The sequence below is a fragment of the Drosophila melanogaster genome, chromosome X, assembly GCF_000001215.4.
Source record: "Drosophila melanogaster chromosome X".
Taxonomy (NCBI): Eukaryota; Metazoa; Arthropoda; class Insecta; order Diptera; family Drosophilidae; genus Drosophila; species Drosophila melanogaster.
In genome coordinates this window covers 8,665,362-8,681,169 of record NC_004354.4, presented here as the reverse complement: position 1 = coordinate 8,681,169, position 15,808 = coordinate 8,665,362, and the positions used below count along the sequence as shown (strand labels likewise).

Here is a 15,808-nt window from a genome sequence, read left to right as displayed (position 1 = left end):
TTCCATAATTATTAAAAACTTCCTGCTTTATTTTGCCATTGCTCCAAACGTTTTATATGGAATGTATATTTTGTAAGGGAACTTTGTTTTCCATACTTCACCCATTTAAATCTTTAAAAAACTAAAAATTTTAACATTTTTTATCTACAGAGCCAATAAACATTTTACAGTGGGGGTTCCCCCCTCCATGACTCACATAATAATGCCTCCCAGCGAGAAAAATATAGGATGAACAAACTATTCGTATCGTATTTGTTATATATGTATGTATAAAATCAACATGGGTTCACATCTTTCGCTTGAGGTAAACGATTCTCATAACAGTTTTGGTAATTTAAATGGTTATTTACAGTAGTTGTATAAATATAATAATAGTTGTTATGTAAATATATAAAATCACTAGGGGGAAGTGTGAATTCGACCTCGGAAACTATAGGTTAAATATCCGTTTTTGTTTTTTTTTTTTTAACATATTTTTAGAATATTTAGTGTGTATGTGACATGTTATTTGTTATTTAATAATAAGCAAGCTTTTTTTAAATAATACTTTCTTAAATAAAAATTCGTCTTTTTCCAGGCAAATAAGTGATGTTTCAATTTGGTTCTAGTTTCGTTTAGAAGCAAATGGATCCTAAAAGAGATTTTTTATAAACAAATTACTTACGGAAAGCAACATGTTATATATTCAGCAATACCTTTACGAATAAGCAACTTTGGATTTACAAAAAAAAAAAGGCCTAACTCTAAAAACTATGCGAATTACAAAAAACAAAAAACAAAAAAAAAAAAAAACAAATTCCTATCGCCAAAACCAAATTTTGTATATACAGTTTCCGAGGCGAAAGTGGATTTCACTACATTTCTTCGCCAATTCCTATCCTGCCCTTCGATTTTCTTTGATCGGATGTTAGCTGGCACGGCTTTGAAGGCGGGAGCACCTGGGACAAGGATCGTTTTGGTTGCGACACCGACTCCTGACCTTCCAGCAGCCGTTGTGGAAGCAGGCACCGCACCGATCGCAGCGTTGGACTTTTCGCTGCCACGGATAGATGAGCTCACCGCCCTTGCAGTGCTCACAGACGAAGGCACGACCTGTACATAGCTGAAATATATGTAAGATATAAGATCAAATAACGATCAATGAATGGTGCTTTCAGCCATCCCATTTCGGACTACTAACCACACAGTTGTGGACGTGCTGTTCGCTCAGTGCGATCACCTCCTTGATGGAGCGATTCATGCTGGTATTTTGCACGTCAACGAAATCGCACATGGACCACATGTCCGGATCCTGGGTAATGTGCGCCGGAATGGCATTGAAGAATGACTGCTCCCTGCACAAGAGGAAGACATAAAAGAAGTGATTGCATAGAACGCTTTGTTTCTTTACTGTCCCACTTACCTCGTTGCAAATCGACAGTTGGCTATGAATCCCTTGACCGCCTGCAGTTGCAGCCTCCTCTTTCTCGCCTTCGCCAGTTCCTTGTGCTTGTACAGTTGGCTATTCAGATCTGGGACGTGGAACAGCGGAAAGGCGTACATCTGCTCGATTAGACGGTAGGCAAATGAGCAGACTGGATAGCAGCGAAAGTCCCAGGAGCGCAGAATCCTCGCGGGAATCGCAGAAATCTGATTGCGATGACAGCCGGTGCACAGGTATTTGCCCAGGTAAGTGCAGTAGCGAAAGTGCTGCTGCAGGTGCTTGGCCACCCGCATTCCACAGCCGGCACAGCGATGATTCTGCTTTTGCAGCACCTTGGATCGGCTCTCCGAGGGATGTTCGGTGAATATGATCTGCTGACGCGGCGGCGCCCAACTGGAGGTGCCTCTGGTCAGACTGGCCTGCTCATGATCCTGTTTCGGCGTGGGCAGCGGCAACAGTTGTTGCGGTGCCTCCTGCTCGGAGACCAGCCACTTGAGATGGCCCAAACGGGGTAGCTGCTGCTCACTGAAGCGGGATATTAGCTGGAGACCCACGGCCTCAGCACTGTGATTCTGCATGCCGCCGCCGGGAATCTGCTCTGCATAGGGCATCAAATTCGGCTCCGACAGATTATGGCTCGTCGGACCCGCTGGTGTCGCCAGTCTCCTGCTCCACTTGACGTGCTCTATGGCCGTAATGCAGGCCTCCGAAATCCTGAAGTGAGCGTTCTCCTTCTCCAGTTGTGTATTGTTGTGCGTTTGCCGGGACATTTGCAGGAAGGAGGCCAGCGATTGCTGGTCCATCTTATCGCTGCCGGGCGTAATGCTCACAGAACTGGACGCTGTTGTGGAAGTGGTACTGTCGCCGGCTGATCCTTGAATATCCCATGGTGCCGACGAGATGCAGGCTGTGGAGGATGCCGCCTCGTCCAGCATGCTGACGCCCTCGAAGAGGGTGTGCTGCTTCTTTAGCTTTCGACCGTTCACGGGCAGGAAGGTGTCCAACATACCACCATCTCCCGAGGCATTCAGATCGTCGCCGACGCCGCGATGAAACCAACTGGTATAGAGAGGCGGCGAGCCGAAGAAGCTGCCCAGATAGCCGCCCACTGACGTGGACGCTTTGGATGCCTGTTGCAACTTTTCGTGCACCTCCTCTGGCACTTCCTGGGGCGTTTGGTCGGTCCAGATCTTTATGTCATCACAGTTGATCAGCTGAATGCGTCTGGGACTGTCGTGGGACGAACAAGAACTGGTAGATGGGGCATCCAAGTGATCCTCCCTCAGCTTGTGGCTTCTGGAGCTGCTGAATGTTTGGCAACGCCGTCTGAAGGCTGCTCTATCGTCCAGCTCCTCGTCCTCCTGACTTAAATTTGGTAGGCTCTTCAATCGCCGCAGGAAGATGCGTTTCTGCAGTCTCTCCTCCGGCACCGCTTGCAGTTTGGGCGATATGCTAAAGTTCGGCTGTGAGCAAGTGCGTCGGTGGCGCACCTGATGCCTAACCTCCAGCTGGCTTAGCAGTCCGCTCTGATTGAGCTGGACAGCCGTTAGGCAAACGAACAAGGCGGTGGCATCACCGGATCGTCGCAGGAAGGCTTCCTCGCTGGGATAGTACAGCTCCATTAGCTCCGGATCGGAGACCAGCGTCTGCAGGCACTGCGAAAGGCAACGGGCACGCAGGCAGCGGGTAGTCCACTCGCCGAGAAACTCCTCGACTCCGTTGACCATTGACGCACTGTCTCGGGCGGCGTAATCCGGTCGATAAGGCTGCGGTTTGGTCTGCTGTTGCTGTTTTCCCGCACTGGCCAGCAGAAACTCAAAGTCGTCCGCCAGTCGGCGAAGTTCCACGGGCTGCAACTGATAAGAATGGAGAGTGAGGCGTTGCATAAATACAATTCGATTGCAAAACAATGGGGAAAGTCTACGACACGCGCGCAGCGAGTAGCTGATACTCTCTTTATGTGGGACAGACATTCAGGGAAATTCATTTGAATACATATGTAAATGTTTATATCATATTTGATTGCTTACTGCAAAGAGCTGATTGCATAGACTTTAGAGACTCCCCTACTTTATAATTAGTTATTGGGGTATTAGGTTCACTTGATTCTGTAGAAATATTTACCACTTGAGCTGAGTTAAGATGATTTATCTTTAAATTATTCAACTATTGTTTCATAGTGCAAGATGAATGATCAAATCAACATGCCTCGCTCTAAGTGTAGGGTATTCGCCGAGGTGTGTGCGATGCTTTCGGGATTTCCACGGGCAAATGCGACTCACCAGTCCATGCTGCAAAATTCTAGTGCAGCTTTGGGCCAGCAACTGCAGTCCGTCCGTCGATTTGGCCGCACGGAACCAGAAATTCGTTGACCTTCGCAGGTCCGCCAGCAGGGAATTCCTCGCTAGCTGCTGTTGTTGTTGTTGCTGCTGCTGCTGCTGCGGATGGTCATGTTGATGATGCAGTGCCTCGCCTGCTGCGTACACCGCGCCTTCAATTGCGTCTGATGCGAGCGTGGGCGGTGGCGGGGGCGTGGTCATGGCTGTGCACACTGTCAAAGGGGCGCGGGGGGGCGGAGCGGTTGCATATTCGCGGTGCGCGATTCAATTGATTCCGAGTAACTTCAGCTTGTTTTGATTGTTTTTTAATGCGATTTTTTTTTGTTATTGTTTGATTCGATAATAATCGATGTGTCCGAGGCCCATCGCCAATCGATACCAAATCTTCGCAGTTTTTCGTTTGCATAGACAGGCGTGCTGCGGTTTGTGTCATGACTACGCCGGCTCTTGTATCCGCTAATAGGCCTTGGAAGTGTTGCTGGGCTGCCGGCAGATGTCGCTCTGTGAACAACACCTGCTGTTCCCACTATTACCGTTATGTGTGTGGGCGTAGTTTTGCGTTTGGAATCCACACTTCTGATTGGTCGAGAGCGTCATGGAGCTGCGCAGTGTGGAATTTTCCAAAATGTCAAAATGCTGGCCACGCCCTTTAAATGGTTTTTGAACTGTTTCATCTTCTTTCTTCTTCGTCGACTGCGCTGATTTGGGAAACACTCTTCTTCTTCTTCTTCTTACTCCTGCTTTATGTGTGTGTTCGTTGGCTTGTTTGTTTGTTTGTTTGTGCTTCGTTTGTCGTATAAGTGATGAGTCAATTAACCCAACATTCCTTTCCTGGAGGCCACATATTGCTTTAATTAAACAGACAAACAAAATTGCAGCAGCAGCAACAACAATATCGCACTACTTTTGCCACCATTTTGTTTCCAGCTCCGCCCACCGCATCCGTTCCACAATTTGTGACTTTTGCCAAATAAATATTTGCATTTATTTTCCACACAAAAGCACACTCGGACACACAAACACGCGCACATCGTATAAACACACGCACACACATGCAACCTTGAAACAAAAGCAAGAAGAAGCACTGTACTGGGCTCTTAATTAAACTTTAATTACTTGTAATTAATAAAGTTGATTGATTTGCTGGCCATAAAATAAACGCGCTTTATTTGCATTTTTTTCTCATGTTTTTTTTTCTTCTGTGCTCTTCTGTTGCCATGTAAATAATGCATTTATAGTTAATGGCGATTTTTTGGTAATATTTGATTGGTTCTGAGTGCTAAATTCTATTCTAATAGTACAGGACTTGGTCTAAAAATCAGAGACGCATTAAAAGCTTTTAGTTTAAACATACATATATTGTTTGGAAACGGTTTTTATTTTTTATTTGAAGAAGTCACAGAGTTTCTCCATTTAATTGATTTTATGCTAGCTCAATGAGTGGTATTTTTAGACGCCTTTAACATTTTGTTGCCAATTCTTTATTCTGCACACAATCTTCCAATCAGTTATACTCAACACTTTTCCAGATAAGCTCTCCTATTCAGCAATTAAAATCCCTTCAGCCGGAATCATTTATTCCTGCATCTTTGTGTAATTATTTCGATTCACCCGAAAAACGCCCGGATATCCCCCTATTCGGGAATCCAAAGTGGCCCCCGAATGTATGCTGCAAATTTGCTTATTAGCTTACAAAAGGTTTTAAGCAATTTCGGGGATTAATTCACTAAGAACAGGAAGGATCTTCTCGAAGATTTTGCATTCCCCAACGAGGACAGGATTAATTGAATTTTGTGTGGGCGTTTCTGCAGGGCAAAATCCTTAAGATAGTGTCCGTAACCCAATTTAGTGATGTCTATTAAACTATTTTTACAAGCAACATAGAAAGCAAACATTTGGTTTTCATTTACTACATCGGAGAATAATAAAGATGAAGTATGGATGTAATCAATTTGATTTCATCTGCTATTCTAAAATAATTAGGGATAAGAAATTGACCGTTGACCAACTCCACCGTTTATATTGCATTGCATTTTTAGTTGTCTATTTCATTTTCCAGCTCTTGGTGTTCGATTTGTAGTAGTCCTCCATTGTGGGTTAATTTTCCTTAAATATTGGCTCACTTTTAGCAGCCATAATTCTTCGTTTTGCGCCCAGACAAATTGCCGACTCGAGGGACACTCATTATCCTCTGTCCGCAAACATATCGTCCTGACCACGACGAGGATGATGAAGGTGATGATTGGGTGACTATGACGGACAATGGGCTGTGTCAGTCGCAACATATGCAGATGGATGCAGCCAGAATGGATGTGGGTTGGGAATAGGAATAGCGATAGAAATAGGGATAGGGATAGGGATAGGTGCCGGGATAGACAGAGGGCGATGCAAATTGCTCTGGCCAAAAGCAATTGAAAGGAAGCAAAACAAAGGCGGCAGACACACAAGTAGGAATAGAAACCGAAATAGAAGACGCTCTCTCTCTCTCTCTCTTTCTCTCTCTCGCTACCGCAACTACTGCACAGTGGAAAAATTGACAATGGACGTTGAACAATGGAATAGAACTGAAAACAAATTTTGCATGCAAAATGCAACAAACAAAAATAGCATTTCGAGTACTGGACTGGTGTACTGCAGGCGCAAATGGGAGTTTGGAATGGGAGTGGGAATGGCAATGGGCATAGGAGCAGGAATATCGCACTCAATAAAGGATTTCCACTTGAATGTTTTTCGGGAACAACACAATGGGTAAATAGGAAAACAAGAAATCATGAAAATGCCAAACAAATGGCAATGAAACGAAGCTGCAAAACGAATTTTCTCCGATATTTTTGTTTTCCATCTCTTTGGTTGCTTGTATAAGCCGCAAACTCTAAATAACGTGCGTTTCAGAAGTGTAAAGCAATCTTCGGGTATTCAATTAGAAGTGAGTTTTTAGTCAGTGTCCTTGCATATTTGAAACTTAACTGTCAATTAACTTAATCGAAATAAACATAATTCTAGAAAATATCTAATGATGCAGCTATTTCGATTTATTGTTAATTTGAATAAAGAATGTGCCATACAGTGGCGAAACGCACTGTCGCACTGTTGCATAGGTGCGGATTGAGATACATATTTAGATGCAGATTGCAGATACCGACTGCAGATATGTACATCTGCGCGACGCATCCACACTTGATCGACTTCTGACTTAACGCAGCTCGGGCGTTCAGAATGCAATTTAGCGAGCCTCGCAAATCTCGCTGAAGGGAAAACGGAATGGAATCAAAGAGATAAAGAAAATTGGGATATGAGAGGGCAATCATCAAATAAATATGTACGTATGTATGTATGTTTGTATGTGAGTGCCTCTCCAAAGTGCCGAGTCCTTTTCATTTTCAATTCGAAGGCGAATGTAAATAGAGGGGCAAACAAAGGCGCACAAAAAGAATGGAGAATGGAAAATGAAAAAAAAAAAAAAAAATCGAGGCCCCGTCAAAGTCGAAGTCCTTTGAACATAAATTTGATACAAATTGGAAGCGATGATCTGGAAACGTCGAGTTTCTGCGTTTCTGTGCAGATACTATCTGGAAGATGGTAATGATGATGCCAATGATGCCGATGCCGATGATGATGATAATGATTGTTTATTTGAGGCAATTTAATTCGCCAGATCGATTGCGGTAGTTGATCTTTGGAACGTAATTCCGCACCAAGCGATTCGCTCGACTTGATGCGAGTTGAGTTGGCCAAGCGCATGGATGGAATCGTGGATGAATGAATTTGAATCGAAGGAGGTGGTATCGCCATTCGCGATTATGGATTCATTGATAGGAAACAAAGTTGTGAGAATCGTGAATGGAGGCAGACAAAGAACACAAATGCAGATAGAAACGCGGAATGCTATATGAAATATATATAAGAAATATATCTTGTCAATCACGAGCATGGTGGAGATACAGTCTTACTAATTGATAGATGGAATAATCATGATTATTATTATGAATTATGAAGCTGGCATTAAACTATAGAAAGGACTCTTGACCCTCCTTGCCTTCTATGCTATTGCCAACTTCCTGTCCGCGTGATATTTATGGCATCTCGATCGAGCATCACTAAGCCAATCAATTGCCATCTGCGAGTCCTTTTTTCGATTCCCTCTCACTTTTTATAACTTCCGCTCGTTGGCCAACAAAAAAATTGCATTAGGAAAAATCATTTTGGGCACGCATGTGTCCTGTGTTCTGTGTCCTCTTTCTGACCCCTCTGCCCTCTGACTTTTGGTCCCCCTCCGATTTCATTCGAGCCCGAATTTGGTGTATCCCTTTGTTTTTTGCACGTCGCGCGCCGCCCGCGACGAATTGGATGTCCTTTGCAACTGCCTTGACTTCCTCGCCTCTTTCGCCACGATTGCACAGGATTCCGTGTGTCCTGCGCCCTTTGTCCTTCCTTCCTGGTAGAAAGAATCTTCGATCAGATCCATTTGGAACTGGGCACAAAGTGCTATCAACATCACGTATTGGATACTTTTGAAAGGCATGTTAATTACAAGGATTAAATAGCAAATCACTCTGCTGTGAATTATGAACTAAAGATAACGACAAATGCAATAAGTTGCTACACTTTCATATAATACTTTCATTATTTCAGATAGTTTTTTCTTTACTCTAATGACATAATTGCTTTCGTTACGTTGCTTTCGTTTTATTGTCCATTAAGTTTTTCTTTTTCGTCATAAGCTGCTTTTATTTCTAGTTCTTTTTACATTATGTTCCTAAGCTTTCATTGTTGAATTCATAGAATAAAGTTAAATGTTAGATCACTTCTATGCAGTACTCAACGCATTCTGATATTCCAGTTAATAAATTGTTTATTTATATGTACATATTTACTTACATTAATTCATACCTATGTTTTTTTTCCTGTGTAACTATTAATTATGTTGCCTTTTTACGACCGTAGAACGTAGCACATAAATGTGGTTTTTGGACTGTAAGTGTGTGTGTGTGACATGTGTGTGTGTGTCATGTGTGTGTTCGCGGAGGACAACGACGACAGTTAGTCTGGGCAGAACGGCCATCATTTGGGATTAGTGTGAGTGTGTGTGTGTGTTTGACCTTTTGCATCTGCCAGAGGTCGCTGCTAGTGGGATGGGAAATGGGCCAGGGGGGAGGCGAGGGGCAGGGGGAATGCCGTGCTCGTTACGGAGTCACGCTCTTTTTTAGCTGCCTCTTCTTTTTATTCCACTACTGGCCCGACTTCCAATATAAATTAAGATCCCTAAATGCTGACAAAGGCCACTAATTCAATGGCAATAAAACGGATATTAAACACACATCGAACTTCGGCTACCGACGAAAGTCAGCCGAAAAGCGAGGGAAGTGGTGAGGGGGTTTTGGAGGATTTGATCACCCCCCATGGCGGCCGATCACTATGCCCCCACCCCCTTCTAGCCCCTTTACACTGTAACAAAACTTTAAGTAACTATAGCATTTCAATATAGGCACTTTTCTAATGTTTTAAGTCATTTAAATACTTATTAATTGAAATTAAAATATAAGCTAAGATTTAAATAGCAACTTTTTATATTTTAAAATAGCACAGTATATTCTTACAGTGTAACCCATACCATTCCAATTGCCGTGCATCGTTTGCATTAATGAATTAAAAATTGAAGAATTTGGAGGGGGAAATGGTAGCTATGGAAAAATGCGTTCAACTGTTTTTTTTTTTTTGAAATTTTTTATGAAAGAAACAGAAAAATGTGGCAAGAAATCGGTGGGAAATACCCTGTAACTTTAGTTTTAGTGGGGAAATGATGAACGCTTCGTTTGCCAGGTCAAAAAAACAACTTTTTTTCTAGATTAATTTTCGAATCAAACGTGTAAATATTTGTGTTTTAAAAAATGTCACATTCAAACGCCATCATCGAGCCCACTGAGGGTATACAATAATTCGTATCTACTTTCTTTTCCAGCTTCCCCAACACTTTTTTATGACCCACCGCCCGAGCTGATCACTAATTCATTTTTCTAATTTTCCAAATGTCCGAGGGGGAAAAGGTGAACCGCAATGCGTGTGTATTGTGTGTGTATTGTGTGTGTGTGGGGTTATCGGAAATATCGGAGGGTCCGAGTGTGGCGATCGATTCATTATGTGCCGTAATTTATGTGCCGCTGTCAACTGTGAACAATTGCGCGGCTGCAACTGGTCTTCAATCGCCTTTTGGCCCTCATTCTGGCCTCAATTCGGTTGCCCCCACTCGCTTTGCCGCTTTCCCGCTTTTCCTGTGCCAAAGGTCACTCACATCGAATCAGGTGCATCCTCTGGCAAGGGGCCTCATAAATTAGCCATTACCAACCAATTATCAAGGCATCGCTGGACAATGGATTGGGAAAACTGCTGAGGGCAACCCCGGGAAAGCGGCAGGGAAAACAGGAAGTTATCGCCTCTGTGTGTCACTGCTCGTTATACGAACTCGATTGTCCCTTAAAGAGTCCCATTCCCGATCCAAATCCGAGTACGAATACGATTTTTAACGGGCTTCTGGAATCTGCACAGAAAAAAAAAGATCTTAACTACTAATTAAACATTGCACTCATCTATTAGGTTAGTTATTAATATATCATTCTTTTTATCATAATAAACTAGCATTTTTTATATTTTCATTAAGTGTTGCCAATTCTTAGCTCATTTTGGTGCGCATTTTTCTCAGTGTAGCTACTGTGCTACGGTGACCACATGGGAAATGGTTTGATTATTTGCGCAAAATGCGGCCAAAACATCGATGACAGGCGCAGGATGAAGGTGGAGGTTTGTCCACAAGGACGAGGGCGACTCCTTGCGGAAGTGGAAGTTGACCGGATATTGAACAGTGCACGATGCCATGGACGGGGTCCCCAGATCCCGAGCACTTACAGGTGGGTGGTCCGCAACTCCATTGCCACGGGATCTAACAGAATAATCAGTGAGTCCTCACTCACTGGGCCACTTGGAGATGATTAAAGGTGGGATGCTAAAAAAGAAAAAACAAAACCAAACAGTCCAAAATCTGTAGATGTATTTAAGCAATTGGAATACGACTGCAAATCCTGAGATTAATGAGTAGCAGACAAATTAAAGCTATTCAATTTGGAATACAACATCATTGAATTTAAACGACCCACAAAGCTGTAATTGAATGTTTGTTAAATATCAATTAATTGATGGGTTTTTCTCGAAATTTTCCCAGGCTCTTTAGAGATTTCCCAGGGTTTGTTATCCCAAGCGAAATGGAACTCATGTTGCATGTCGAACACCCCGTGACCCCGACAACCAAATCGAAAAGCATTAAACTTGTCCAAGCCCCCCTGCCTCACAAATCGAAATCAATCAAATCGGACAGAAGTAAAACAGATGCCCATTTGGCCAAGTGACTACCGATTCTGGCCAAGCTAAGGGCGACCACCCTGCGCGCACTCAAGCCAAAGTCCGGCAGCGAAAATCGGTGGGTGGGGGGGGAGTTACACGGAGCTAAAGCATATATGTACATATATGTATATATTTATATGTATATTCAGGAGGCGGAGTAACCGGTCGCCGGTCCCGAGCTGTCTGCAGTTTGGAACCTTTGGTCGCGACCCCAACTCCAGGGATCTTTTCCAGCTTCTCCAGCTGCTCCAGACTGCAGTTCGTGTGGCAAGTGTCTCGCTATGTTCATACACAGCAAAAAAAAATGTGCAGACTTGCAGTCGGTTTTTGGATGAATGTACTAGCACTAATGATCTTTATACAATAGTTCCTAAAGCAATATTTCTCTGCACTTCCTGCGCTTGCTTAGTTATTGTGAATACTTAGTATTGACTACTAACTTTAGCATACATTTTCTCTATCTGTACTTAAATTCACCCACCTCACCCCCCCGCCCCTTCTGCCGGATGCCATGCTGTGCCGTTTATTAATGACACACAATTTTTGTATCATTTACGGGTCACAATAATGTGCCCCGCTTTTCCAGCGCTGCATGCCCCTGCGAGTCCCAAAACTCCAAACTCCAAACTCCGATATATATTTATTCTTGTTTTTTTTTTTATTTTTTTGTTGGGAGGGGGGAGGGCGGTTGAGGTGGCCTGCAGTGCACAGAAGCGCATTCTTTAAGCTCCCTGGCCGGTCATAATTTATTATGCGAGAAATCTTATTCACGTGACTTATTTGCTTCTGAATGCCGCCAGAAGAATCGAAATCAGCAGCAAAACTGAAACTGAACTCCGAATCCGAGCCAGAAATCGTGGACAATTCGAACGGATGACTCACTGGACTGGAGTGGAGTGGACGCAGCTAGATAATGGCGGTCGCCTTGATGTGGGTCCAATTCCCGATTCCCAATAACAATTTTTGATACCCCCACACACACACACACACCCAGCGAAGCGATCCCGCGAATCCCATTGGGGGGCACAGTTCAAAAAGTATAAAAAAATAGTAAAAAAAAATTATAAAAAAAAATAAAAAACAGTATTGAAAAGTAGTAGTCTCTTGTGACGACAGCGGGCAGGGATCACAAAATTGGCTAGTTATGTTATGTTTATTTATAGAACTGGCGGATGTGTGGGAGGTATTCGAAGTACAGAAAATAATTCAAATAACTTATGGAAGGTATTCGAAATAAAAGTTAAGTATTCAAATGACTGCAAATAAATCAAATATAGAAGCGATGTATTATTAAGATATTTGATAAGCTAATTTAATTAGTTTAGTATTTAGCCATGCAATTTGTTTAGTCTATGAATATGTTAAGGATTTAAGGATTAAGTTTCAATTAAATAATAAAAGTAGTATTGAAGACGGTGAGTTTGGAAACTATTTTTTTTTTCTTGTTGATAGAGCATTATTATATTCGGCTTCGCTGTTCGCATTTGCTCACCTTACCCATTTAATATTATTTTTCTCGCTTTGCCTTTGCGCTTTGCTTTAATTTATTTTCATTTGGGGCCGCGTGCGATTTTTATGCTCATTTTTGTCGAAGACATTTAATGATCGCATATATAATTTGAGGGAATGCGCATATGCATAGCCGTGTCCCAAGTCCCAAGTCCCACGTCCCACGTCCCACGTCCCACGTCCCACGTCCCAAGTCTCTGTCCGATTCGCTGGCATTATTGAAATGAGACTGTCCCTGGATCGGTGGCTCTTTGGATCTTTGGATCTTCTCAGCTTCGGTTCGTCGGATCCTCGGATCCTTGGTGGCTTCTCGATTTGCTGTGAAGTGATGGAGTTGCAGAGCTGGAGAGGATCCCCCCCCCTTCGTTGCAGTTGCTCATAATTTTATGGGAGCTGCTTCGGCAAATACACTCGCTAAATTTATGCACATTCCAGCCGACCCCCCGCTACCCATTGCTCTGCCCTCGCAGAGCATAGTCAATTTGCATACCGAAAGGAGAAATTTTGCAACATATTTGCTTGCGAACTTGTCATACCCTTTTTCTGACGAAAATGTTGGGAAAATTTGATGAGCAGATTATGCGGCCAATCGATGTGAAGATTGTTATGCGGCTGCAAGCATAAATAATTAAAATGAAAATGGATCAATTAAGCAATATACCCCAACCGTGGCTAGGGTATTTCGCCAGTTCACCAGGTGCACGGACGGATCGCCGGGCACTAAAAAGGAGCCGCTCGCTCAGTTGGAGCTCTTAACAAATTTGTTCGGGGCAACACGCCCAAAAAAATGGCAACAACAATTGAGTTGGGATCGCGAGGGAGATCCAATATGTTAACCCCTCTGTTGGACGCTGTGCCAACTTGACCACACACCCCACACCCCACCCACTCCCCCTTCCTGGCCACGTTTCTAATTACGAGCTCGTGTGCTGAGCTGCGTTTCGGTTTATATTTTTTCTGCATTTTTTTTCCCCCACCTTCGATTTGTGTTCTGCCTCTGATTTTTCAGTTTTTGTTGGCTTCGATCTGTTTCGTTACGCTTCTGGTTTTTGGTTTTCTTTTCACTTCTGCGCTGCGGTGACAACATGAAGAAGCGGCAAGAGGCAAGTCCAACATCTGAAAGGCCGCAGCAACAACAAACAAACAGGGGAAAAACAACAGCGCTTGAAAATACATATAAATATATACATATACAATATATATATATGTACATGTATATAATAACAATGACAACGCCTTGGATAAGCTGGGTCAAATTAGGAAAGAAAAGGGATTTGGAGGGGGGGGGGCGAGGAAAAGGGGGCTTTTCGGTAGCCCGCCACTTGTAGGCGCGCCACTGATTAACCCGCAACTCTGCCCCTTTTCCCACTCTTTTCCCCCACCTCCACGTAGCCCATTACTTTTGACCAATATCCCCCAGCCTCTTTCTCAGTTTTTTTTTCTCCCTTTTTTATCTGACTTACGGTAGCGGCTACATCATTTTTTCTTTAAGTGGTCCAGATTGAAGGATTCTCAATTAGGGTGTGGCATAAAAACACAGCGCTGAAAACTCGGGAGAAAGTAAATGCCATAGGTATGCTAAGATATCTCGAAAAAGAAAAAACTAAAAAAAAAAAAAAGTAATGCAATGTTTTACACACTTTTAACTATATCCTTGGTGTACGAAATGAGATTGGTGTTTAATATCCTATCACAACAATTCAACACCTTGAAGTGAGCAGCACACTTCACATTTTGGTATCGATTTCACGATAAGCATCCTTCAGATCAACTATCAATATATCACATGCACATCTCCTCACCTCCTCAAGAACTTTGCGAATAATTCCCCATTGACGACGATGTGCCAAAAGTCAGGCCAGTGTTTCAGCTGATCTTTGACCTCCTCCGAACACGCCCTGAAAAAATCCAATTGAGATTCAGATTTCAGATGTGAGATGCGAGTGGCCAGATCTCCTTTCAATTAGCCAGGGGCGTTGGCCAGGCTAATTGGGCGAAGATCAGACCCAAAAGATATGCCGTGGAAATTCGATCGCCGTAAAATATCGAATTTTTTGTATACGAAACATTAGCTCCGTTTGTATGGATGGATCTGCGTTGAAGAAAGATTCTTAGGCATTTTCCTCAAAATAGAAGTGCGCAGGCAGATCAGCGACAACAATTCATCTCAATATGCCAAAGTCGCCTTTCAACGATCCCATTGTTTGGACATTGGAAAGAAAAGGTGAATATAAGGGTCCCCCGGATTCTCGATTCCCGTTTCCCAGTGCCCAATACCCAATCCCCGGTAGAAAAAGGGCCAGACTTTGGGACGCCCAAAGACCCAATTTTCAGATCGAGAAGTTGCCGGCAGCTTAGCAGAAGAAAGGCGAAAAAGAAAAGAGAAAGGAGACAGGGAACTATGTATGTAGAACCAGCACAAAAAAAAAGCAAGAACAAGAACAAGAGCCCAAGAAAATGAAAATGAACAATAGGGCAAGGATTATCCCGGCAATGATCAGTGGCCATATAGAATGAAGACATCATCTTCCAAACAGTAGGCCAATTCTCACACCGAAAGAGATGGACTGAGAGCTCAGAAAGAGATGGAGAACAGGAGTTGAAGTGCACGGTCAAAAATTATTAATATCCCAAAGTATCAATTGGAACATGATTAAAAATCATTGATTTCATTTATATATTTTCAATATATATATTATATATATTCAATATATATATTATATATTTCAATTTTACTGTGCTGTAGAAGCTTTGTTATATTTTCAAACAAACCCCCCCTTTTTGCTCAGTGCAGGCTGAACAACTTGTAGCGGAAAATGGAAAGGTTACACAAAACAAAGGTCGACCGCCGGCAAGAAGGGTAGGGGGGGGGGATGCTGATGAGGTCGATTGGTGGGGGTGGGGGCGGTCTCGACAGGTAACGTCGGTAAGTAAAAATCAATTTCAACTCGAGCAACACAATCACTTACTCATATTGCGTTCACACATTGCACTGAGAACAATTTTTGTAACGTGGTTTTCGCTCAATTTTCCTAAAAATTGTCACACAGTTAAAATAATTACAGTTTTTTGCAGCTTATTATCTAAACTAACCAGCCATATCATATTTTTGCTGATTTTCGGAAATTAAAAATTTGTCAAATTT

At 43.0% G+C, this 15,808-nt stretch overlaps 1 protein-coding gene across 2 annotated transcripts; it reads right to left on the bottom strand.

Moving 5' to 3' along the window:
- Positions 1-257: 257 nt before the first annotated feature.
- Rubicon lies at positions 258-4,107 on the bottom strand. 2 transcript variants are annotated; one of them, NM_001272419.2, is made up of 4 exons: positions 3,706-4,107; positions 1,403-3,279; positions 1,181-1,334; positions 258-1,102 (listed from the first exon to the last, which is right to left on the bottom strand). In NM_001272419.2, the coding sequence occupies exons 1-4, from the start codon at positions 3,961-3,963 to the stop codon at positions 908-910; spliced, it is 2,484 nt and encodes an 827-aa protein (NP_001259348.1). In that variant the 5' UTR covers positions 3,964-4,107; the 3' UTR covers positions 258-907. The 2 variants fall into 2 exon arrangements, with proteins under 2 accessions (NP_001259348.1, NP_572496.1); NM_132268.2 differs by having other exon boundaries at positions 468-1,102.
- Between the last annotated feature and the right edge of the window lie 11,701 nt (positions 4,108-15,808).